At 56.9% G+C, this 9,895-nt stretch overlaps 3 protein-coding genes across 3 annotated transcripts in view; 2 read left to right on the top strand and 1 right to left on the bottom strand.

The window, feature by feature from the left end:
* The window catches only part of P884DRAFT_271710 (uncharacterized protein), a gene marked incomplete at both ends in the record, with an annotated part of 1,873 nt that extends 681 nt beyond the window's left edge, over window positions 1–1,192 (top strand). Inside the window, one exon of the mRNA XM_069442460.1 lies at window positions 52–1,192. Within this exon, the coding sequence (XP_069295327.1) occupies window positions 52–1,192 (1,141 nt within the window). The remainder of the gene's footprint in view (window positions 1–51) is intronic.
* Window positions 1,193–2,583: 1,391 nt separating this feature from the next.
* Window positions 2,584–4,881, bottom strand: P884DRAFT_262697 (MBOAT, membrane-bound O-acyltransferase family-domain-containing protein). The gene is made up of 3 exons (XM_069441682.1): window positions 4,380–4,881; window positions 2,790–4,314; window positions 2,584–2,670 (listed from the first exon to the last, which is right to left on the bottom strand). The coding sequence occupies exons 1-3, from the start codon at window positions 4,544–4,546 to the stop codon at window positions 2,644–2,646; spliced, it is 1,719 nt and encodes a 572-aa protein (XP_069295326.1). The 5' UTR covers window positions 4,547–4,881; the 3' UTR covers window positions 2,584–2,643.
* Window positions 4,882–7,158: 2,277 nt separating this feature from the next.
* P884DRAFT_279533 (kinase-like domain-containing protein) lies at window positions 7,159–9,233 on the top strand (the record flags this gene model as incomplete). The annotated part of the gene is made up of 2 exons (XM_069443317.1): window positions 7,159–8,545; window positions 8,641–9,233. The coding sequence occupies 2 exons, from the start codon at window positions 7,159–7,161 to the stop codon at window positions 9,231–9,233; spliced, it is 1,980 nt and encodes a 659-aa protein (XP_069295325.1).
* Window positions 9,234–9,895: the final 662 nt, after the last annotated feature.

The raw sequence follows: 9,895 nt of genomic DNA, 5'->3' as shown, positions 1-9,895 counted from the left end.
GAGGGAGAGGGAGAGAGAGAGGGAGAGGGAGAGGGAGAGGGAGAAAGAAAGAGAGCGCGAGCGCAAAGTTGAGAAGAAGCGGCTTGAACGGGATCGGGAGAGGGAGCGGGAGAAAGCCCGGAAACGGGATGCTGACGAAAAGGCCCGCTACACCAAGCAGCCTTACGTGGAACACTACGAGTCCTACATCAGCGGCCTCGAGGACCTCGTTCTCGAGGACGAGATGTATGTGATGTCTGGATCCAAATCGGACAAGAAGCGGTCGTCGAGCAAGAAGCATGACGAGACGCGCGAGCGAGACCGGGAACGCGACCGTGAAAAATCGAGCTCGCGCCGGGCTAAATCGCCGCACGTGGCCAGCGACCGCAAACACGCCGACCTCCTCGAGTTTGCGGCGGAATACCTAGCAAGAACCGGTAGCTCTGGTGCATCACAAAAGGCGATGGGTGCATCACAACAGGCAATGGCTTGGATGTCGGAAGACCCTCCGAGTGCCACATTCGTTGCGCCTACCGTGCCGACGCCACCGCCAGTCGAGTTCGTCGAGGAAGAAAGCATCCGGCTCTCGGCTCCACGCACGACCGGCCGTCGTGCCTCGAACGACGCAGCAAGGTCGAGGGAGAAACTAAAGTACGACCTCGATGACACTCCCTCCAAAGGCCGGCCGATTCCCACTCTCAGCAAGTCCTACAGCACCCCTCCCCCAGTTCCCGAATCGCCACCGCGCATAAGCCGATCCAAGACGGTGCCGCACGAGTCATACACGGCTATGCCGTCTCTGTCACGCACCCAAACCTGGGCGCCCGGCGCCACCTCTACTGCCGACTACTACGACGACGTTGAATCTGAAGATGACCGTGATAGGCGCCGCCGCCGTAGCCGCCGCACGCGTTCGCCTTCGGGCCAGGGAGCACAGCGTTACAAGGTCGACGGCAGCCTGAAGACGTCCAAGATCGAGACGCAGTACTCGTACGGCGAGTCACCGTCCTCAACACGGCGGTATATGACGTCCGAGGTGTATGATAGCCATCTAGGTCACTCCCCATCCTCCGTGTCGTACTCTAGCACCGGGTTACGATACAAGCAGGCCAAGGCTATTGGGCCCGAGGATGTCATGTACGCTCAGTACGACCCGCCCGTGTCGTACAGTTACTCATCGCATACCGCTGAGGGGTACGGCGTTCAGGCCTGAGCGCCTGGCGAGCATCCTACGAAGAGGCCAGAAGAAGATTCTTCTTTGCAGTCTCGGTGTATTTCCATTTGCTTGTTGATTTCTGTTATAATCTCTAATGAACGGATGACGGTAAGTGTCAGGGATACGAGATAACATTGACGAATTTTATGGCCTCCCTTTCTTTCTCTCTCTCTCTCTTCTTCTTCTTTATTTTTTTTTTCGCTCTTTGACTCTTTATCCTGGCTTTCTGTTGCGGGTGTTTCGGGGAATCGGACTGTGGGCATGGGGCATCTGGATCTTGATATCGAACATTTTGGATTGGGCTCTCACTCAACATATGCATCAACGATGGACAAGCGTCATCAGAATCACAGTAACGAACCAGTCGTATTCATGATTATGGGGGTTTGGATCTTTCTCCTCGTCTTGTTGAGACGCTCAGGGGAGTTGGGGGCGCTTGTCACGGGCATCATGATATTACGAGTAGGCGGGTTAGCATCGATGGATGGTTTCAGATGAAGGAAATGAGGCATTGATGGGAATGAAGCACCTTTTTTTCAGGCGGGAAGTGGAGAAATCGCGGACAGCTCCCGGACCACGAAAGAGTCGGTGTCAGCTCCGCACGTTCTTCTGCTTTGCTTCTGGAGCGCGTTGAAGCTCTCTCTGCCTTGCTCAGTGACTTTGGGCATGGATTGAGAGGAAGGGAAATGGAATGACTGGATGAGAGCATCTTTGGATCCTTGTTTCGTCGTCTGTTTTGGCTCCGTTTCCTTTGCCTCTTTTGGATGTATGTATTTACCGAGCTAGGTCGGGTTGAGGAGTGCCCTCTCTAGCTTAGAATGCGAAAAGATATAAAATGAATATAGTCCGCTGCACACAGCTGTGGATAGTGTTCAGGCAGGAGCCTCATAAGGTCGGCAGGCACCGTTGATTCTCTTTTTGTTCATTCGCTGTCTGTGATCTGGCTACTGCAAATACAGGAGCTCTCGGGCAGAAAATCAGATGCAATGTAAGCCGCTTCACCCACCTATGTTTGTACAAACGCCAGTGTAGTCCGTACACCATGTTGAAATATGCTGGGGTATCTGCCAAATGCAAAACTTCCCACAAAGCGATGCTGCTCCCAGAGTCGCCCGCTCTGCTTTCTTGAAAACTCCCCAAGTGCTCCGGTGAAGCCACGTCAGGTGAACATAACACAGTGTCCCGGAGGCAGATCGAAAATTACGGGCCCCAATTGAGGGTTCATCCGGCCTCGCGCTTCACACCTGCTCGAACCTGTCGGCCAAGCGACCGGCAGGAGACGGGGCGGGCCAGGCTTACTCGACCAGCGCGTTACCGGAATTGGGGCGCGGAGCGTACCACGTGCCCATGTGCAGGAATCCCCTTACCTCCTTCGCCTCCCGCCCCATCCGCTGACAAAAAAAAATATGCAACAGTTGTTTTTTTTTCGTGGCTCGTTTTCCTTCGCCTCATACCAAGACGTAGAGCGAGCAAATCTGTGGGGCAAAGAGAGAAAGAGGGTAGTGGTCCAGTCAGCAATTGGGCCTGTCGGGCTGTGGCCAGCAAACGGTGGGACGAGTACGTGTGTGCATGTTTTGGGACAAGCAAGACTTACCAGGCTCAGCCCCAGAATCATGCTGCACCAGAAACACACATTGTTGAACGTCTTGCGGCCGCGGACCCACTTTGTGCGCTGCAGCATGACGATGGGGAGCTGCAGCATCTGGCAGACGAAGCCGTAGCCGCGTAGCTTCTTGGTGATGCATGCCATGACGATCTCGTGGGCGATGGCGCTGATCAGGAAGGTGATGACGGTGGCGTTGGCCTTGCCGATGTGCGGGCGGCTGGCGCTGTAGACGTGGCGGCGGAGGAAGCTGTAGACGGGCACGTTCCACTCGCGCGAGAACTCCATCCAGTCGGTGCTGTTCCACCAGTCGCTGTAGAAGTGCCGGTCGGCGAACCGGGTGATCTCGGCGCAGGCGCCGAGCACGTACTCGAAGATGACGAGGAAGACGAGGAGGAAGGTCAGCATGAAGGGGAAGAGCAGCCACGAGATGGTCTCGGCCAGGACGAGGAGCACCTCGAGAGCCGTCAGGGGCGAATCGGCCGTGCGGAGGGAGGGGTCGAGCCTCCGCTGGGCGTCGACCAGCGCCGGCAGGATGAACTCTTCCGAGATGACGGTGAGGAGGAAGATGCAGCCGAAGATGGCGGCGATCTTGGAGAAGAGGCTCTGCCAATTGATCTTGTCATTCCGCGGGTACTCGATCTCGTAGCACAGGGTGGGACAGCAGAGGTAGTCGACGTAATTCCCCCACGTCAAGTTGGCCGGGTACGTGATGGTGCCGATGGGGCTTGTCAGCTCGCGGGCCAGAACCTCGCGGAGCTGGGCGATCTCGTCGGTGTCCCCCCGTGCGCTACCGTCCCCGTCTGCCTTGGCCCCCCCCTCCGCCTCGGCCCTCTTCGGGCTGGCCATGGTGCCCATGGGATTGTCGGCGGTCGGGTAAAGATAGGCAGGGGCGCGCGATGCGGTCGAGGGATCGTCGAGGGCGCGCAGACGCTTCTCGGTCTCGCTCAGATGGCCGTTGTAGAAGGCATAGGAGTGCATCTTCATCAGCAGCACCATGGTATGGAGCAGGAAGAAGACCTGGGAAGTCCAGGTCCATTCGAGCAAGAAAGGAACGGCGATCCAGAAGGCCAACCACACGACCTGGTAGATGCTCATGATGGTCATGCCGCCCCTGGCCCACGTCAGCGGACCGTCGGCCGGCGCGGCCCGAAACGCTCGGTGCAAGGGAAGGGAAACGGCAGTGGTGGCCACCATGAGGAGGTCGGCAATGGCCAGGTGCCAGAGCTTGACGGTGAACAAGCTCCATATCTCCACGCGCAAGGGGTACCCGGTATCTTTGATGTTGCGCAGCATGGACGTTATGGCCAAGATGGCGAGGCCGATCCAGAAGAGGTTGAAGAAGCCGTGGAAGTCGCGGTAGTCGCTATTCGGATCGAAGTGGGAGACGCGGCTGGCGAACTCGATGGTGGGAAAGAGACGGCGGCGCTGCTGCTCTGCGCGGACCTGTTTGCGCGCTGTCGAAAGCGACTTGACAGACGGGGGCGCATCGAGAGGGACCGGTGTTGAGCACCCGCTGCAGTGGAATGATGAGCTTTTCTTGGTTCGCCTCGTCGCAGCCGAATCAATCGTCCGTCCTACCTCGTTGAAGCAGTCGCATGGCCATTGCCCGGGGTTTCAATCCCGCCGTTTACCTCCTCGGACGCGTTGCTCATTTGCGACAGCTGAGAATGGGGAGGTCTTCGGGCACGGGGGCGCGCGAAGGGATCGCTGGCGCCGTCCGAAATATCGGCCGAGGTAGAAGCCATCGCAGTGCGGGATCGGGTCGGGAGCAGCGAAGGGACCAAGCCGCCCTGCTCACTCTTCTTGATCGGTTGACGAGCGTCTTGGTTGGCAGGGTCGATGATTTAATTAACTCCGAATCGAGTGCCTACGGTTGCACGGGTTCCCGGTGTTAAGTACGGAGCAGTTATGTTGCCAAATCGGAGCAGTCGTCGGGGTTCTCGCCTGCTTTGAATGTGGAATCGATCGGCTAGTTCGCGCTCGGCAAGCGTTAGTTAACTAATTGAAGGGCACATACTCCTTACTAGTAGTTACATGATACGAAATTATGAACTGATGCTCCCATGCATTCATTATATTCAATTTTTGGCCGCTTGTTATACCCGCTGACAACCGGCGGCCATCGCAGCGCATATCCCATCATAATAAATAAGGTAGACATTCTTGGATTCCCACTGTTTCCTCTGACCAACGGCCCTGGCAGACGGCGTCAAGCTCCTTTGGATCTGGGAGCCTTGCAGATCAACCAACTACGTCACCGCACGTGATTTGCTTCTTCTCTACTCATAGTAGTTATCTTGTAGAGACCAAGGCTGACACAGGCAACTAACTGACTACTCTGTAAGAGGGTTCAGGCGCTGGAATGAACCTCCATGTAAACCTATCCCTTTCCTTATAAAAGATTACAGTACATACGTACACCCGCAGGAGCACAGTAACGCACTGCCCGGATGCCTGGGCGGCACCCCAGAGGAAGTGTTAGAAAGCCGGCAGCCAATGAATGTTTACCATTCACCATCGTGGTGTTAGGGAGCTCAACGAAAGGGTTCCTCTGCACAAACTGGTACCTTCCCCCTCCGTGCAGAGCTTACAGAGAGCACGTTGCTCCACGTTCCATTGTGCGAGTCCAATTGATCTGCTTGGCATCTTTACTACCTTATCATGCCCGTCAAACTTGGATGTTGATTTTGACTTACAACGAGCAACTGCTGACGCATGGTCCCTCGTGTGAGACATTACGTGCAGAAATAGGGCATGCGTGGAACAGAAATCCTGTCAGGGAGAGGACGCACATCATGGTATGGTATCCTCCCTGCATAGGACAAGTGCTGAGGCGTTATAAGTGTAACCCCACCGATTGATAGTAGGATAGTCTCGGCTTGGGCTTTTGAAAGCAGACAAAGGGGAACGGGGCGTGCGGCATTCCCCAATGTCCCGAACCCAAACAGGAGGGTCTTTAGGAGGTATTGTACCGGTGTGGGTTAATGCGTGTCCCACGCTTTCGAGAAGTGTTTATTGTTTCTCCTGATCATCTTTCCCCGTTCAGTGTCTAATTGCATCGGATGAACTGCACAAGATTGAAAAGTGCGGAGTGCCTTTCAACACTCCTAGGCTCGGACTAGATGCTCTTTATCTCCTTTACCTTCCACCCACCACCAATTGAGGCTTCGGAGATGCCGTTGTTTCGGAATTTGCATCTCAACTAAGAGCGCCGGCATCCTACTTTTTTTTTACGACTCGCATCTGTTTTCCCAGCCAACGTTGGCGCTTGACCATCGTCACCGGCAAGACTTACGCATCATCATCATCATCGCTGCAACACACCTCACATACATACATGTACAGTAATACATGATGAGCGTGTCCTTTTGACTCGACATTGCGCGTTCTGGACTGCGCAGTAGCCTCGTGGGCATTCAACCAAGTTCGTTGTAGGAGGGTAAGTGGTATTTGAATCCCTTGCCCCCTTGTAACGTTTCATTCTATTTTTCGCTCCACACGTCTTTCCACTCTTCAATCACACCGAGATAGGCTTTGACCCTACCTCATGTTTCCTTTCATGGCATACTCAGATTCGATTCGAAAAAAGGAGGAAAAAAAGCATGAACCTTGCAGACCACTTATCAGGTAAGATACCGGCCCGTTACCTTCTTCATTCATATCGCACTGCGGTTATCAGACCCCCAACCTTCCCCCCTGTCAGCCAAGTCGTTCGTTCCAATCGAGAAAGTCGAGCGCAACCGATTCCCAGCCCTTGCAAGTGCAAGCCAAAATTGAGCCCCACATCACGCCCACCATAGCACGTCCCGCTGGCAGCGCCAATTTCACCAAGTTACATACAACCAACGGATCCACCCGAACTCCCTCTCGATCAGTCAGAGAGAGAGAAGAGGGTCCTGGGCGCTCCAGGCCTTCCAGCGTTCGGCGCACAACCTGCCGGGACCACGCCCAGCGTCACGCCGTCTCGGCGAGGTTCCCAACGCTCGCACCCTCGCCGCCCGCTGCTGCACTTTTTTGCATTTGACTGCACAGCGCAGCCATGTCCTCGCCACCCATCGAACCGTTACCATCCGGCCGACGTGACGAACCAAGTGGTCACAATGTGCAATCTGTGGACTCGCCGGACGCGGTAGTCGCCCCCGCGGCTCCCAATGGGACCAACGCGCACCCAGGAGGCCCGACAATCGGCGCCGTCGATGCTGCCGATGTTGCCCATGGTGCCGACGCTGCCGACGCTGTTGATGCTTCCCCAGCCCTATCTGACCTCTCTTGCACAGCAGGTGCCACAGCATCCGCAGACCCCGGGCCAGTCCCGTTCCGCTCCCGGACCATCGCCCCCTCGCCCCCGGCCGTGTCGATGACTCCGGCGCACCGACCCCGATCTCCTCCGCCCGCCGCCGCAGCCCACTACTCGGCCGACGACTCCTCGGCCCACCTCACCCACTCTCCCGAGTCTCTTCCCCACTCCAGAGAGACCGCTCTGCACGTGCAGACGGATTTCTCGCATCCGACCTACGCATACTCAACACCTCCCGCCAACGCCACCAGGCGCGCAGCCGTCTCGCTGCGAACCCAGTCCTCCGCCCAGTCGCTCCGGCCGGTATCGAGGACGCCTAGTCTCAAAACCGGCATCTACGGCCCCCTTGGTTCCGCTTCGGCGACCAGCTCCGCCGTTGCGAGCCCCGTCATCTCCGCAATGGGCGACCTCACTCCTCTTCCGTCACCCCTTTTGGCAAGCGACTCTCCGGGCCCGTGGAGACGGAGAATGTCGCGCGAAACAACCGTCACCCCGCCGGCCTCGGCACCGCTCGATGCGGCGCACGAGCATACATCCCCTGCCAAGAACACCACGAGGAAAGGATACACAGGCATCACGTCATGTCCTGCGCCCCCAGACGGAACCAGTCAGCAACAGGGCGGCGGGCTCGCTCAGCCCAAACATCACACCAGGAACCGGAGCATCAGCGAGTACATTCCGGACCCGATGTTGGTCCCTAAGCGCATGTCGACCGTGTCAGGTATCCGCGTCAAGCCCGATCTACAGAACGTAGCCGAAGGACGCTTGCGCCGGGAACCCCACCTCTCAGAAGCGAGGGGCTTGATCCCCGTGGAGAGGCCCCCGACGCCACCCCCAAGCGAATCGTCCCTCAGCACGACCGACCTGTCCTTGTCTGCTCCCTCGGCGACCAGCGCCCCCAGTGAACAGGCAGTGGCAGGCTTCTTTGAAGCGCGCGGCCGGTATGACCAGAAGCGGCGCCGCTGGCGGGCCCTCAGGGTACTCGGCCAAGGCACATTCAGCCAAGTCTACTTGGCCACCAGCCAAGTATCTACCTCTTCCTCCTCCGACGAGGATGGCTGTGTCAGTCCGGGCGCTAGCCTGCAGGGTCTCCAACATCAGCCTTCTATCGCCCAGCGCCGGTCCCTAGTAGCCGTCAAGGTCTGCGAGCACGGTCCCCGAGGAGGTGCATCCGAGGACCGCATCGAGATGAGCTTGAAGCGGGAGCTCCAAATCATGCAGTCCGTACGGCACCCCTCGCTCGTGAACCTCAAGGCCTGGAGCATTGAGCCGACCCGCGCCATCCTCGTGCTCAGCTACTGCCCCGGCGGGGACCTCTTCGACGTGGCGACTCGCCATCGCTCGCTTCTCACACCCTCCCTCATCCGCCGCATCTTTTCCGAGCTTGTCGGCGCAGTATCCTACCTCCACGCCCAAAACATTGTCCACCGCGACATCAAGCTCGAGAGTGAGTACCCCCCCCCCCTTTTTCCCTTTCTTTTCTCAACCCAATCATGCGTATATCTAAATCTCGATTCTCTGGTTTTCTAACACGGTCCGTAGACGTACTCGTCAACCTCCCACCATCCGAGCTGTCTCCCCGGACCGACTGGACAACCTATCCTTACTCAGTCATCACCCTCACAGACCTCGGGCTCTCGCGCCGCATTGAGCCCGACGAGAAGCTCGAGACCCGCTGCGGATCCGACGACTATGCCGCGCCCGAAGTCATCATGGGCCAGCCCTACGACGGCCGCGCGACCGACGCCTGGTCGCTCGGCGTGCTGCTGTACGCCCTGCTCGAGTCCCGCCTGCCCTTCGACCCCCCGCCCGCCGCCGGGCCTCAGGGTATCGACCACGCCATGCAGTTGCGCATGCGCAGCCGCACCAGCCACCGAATTGCCAGGGTCGAGTGGCGCTGGTTTGAGTACGGCGCCGGAGAAGGGGAGGACGGCGAGGGCGAACACGAGGCTGATCTCAAAAAGTTCCAGGACAAGGGCTTGCTGGGCGCCATGGAGGCCGTCGAGGGCCTCCTGAAGCGCGCCCGCAGCAGGTGGCCTCTGAACAAGGTCGCCGAGATGGAGTGGGTGGCCAGGGGCGTGTGTATGGAAGGCGGGATCAAGTTCAGGGAGGAGGAGGAGGGCGAGGAGGTATGATAAACCCCCTTTCCTTGGTCACGCACGCGCGGCACAAAGCAAGCGGGGCGAGGGTGCAGAAGGTTTTTTTTTTTTTTTTTTTTTTTTTGTTATGGAGGTCAAAGGAACTCTCCTTTCTGGGAAAAGGAGGCAGGCCACGGAGAAGGACAGTTACGGGGGGTTATTATGATTCATTCGATCGGTTTCGGACCGGACTTGGGCTGGGAAGAGGAGAGAGCATAGAGCCCCCACTTACTGATGATGGGAATGAGGGAAACGTTTCGCCACAAAAGAGTCTTGAGCCGACCATGGTTGCGGGCGGACCGTTGTAAATTACCAGCATGTTTTCTTTTCTTCGGTCTTTCTCATTGAGACATGATGATACAACAGAAGAAGAAGATGACGATAATGATGACGGAAGATAGAGAGAAGTGTATGAAGCAGAATGTTTTATCTTGATGTTACTATATCTATTTCTTTTCCCCTCTTTCTCTATTTCGTTCATCAATTAGGTCTTTTCCTGGTGCCTTGGTCCCAGTGCTGGTGTCTTGGGAGTTCTATGTACAATATATACATACAATCATATACAGATTACATCTTGGATTTTGGACGACGAGTTGTTCACATCATTGCTTCCCAATGGATGGCGGGGTTATCAGACGAGGTCGTGATACGGAAGAGAG

Source organism: Thermothelomyces heterothallicus, assembly GCF_042370625.1.
Source record: "Thermothelomyces heterothallicus CBS 202.75 unplaced genomic scaffold P884_scaffold_22, whole genome shotgun sequence".
In the NCBI taxonomy this organism is placed as follows: domain Eukaryota; kingdom Fungi; phylum Ascomycota; class Sordariomycetes; order Sordariales; family Chaetomiaceae; genus Thermothelomyces; species Thermothelomyces heterothallicus.
The sequence above is the reverse complement of the archived record's forward strand: the minus strand, read 5'-3'. Positions and strand labels throughout refer to the sequence as shown.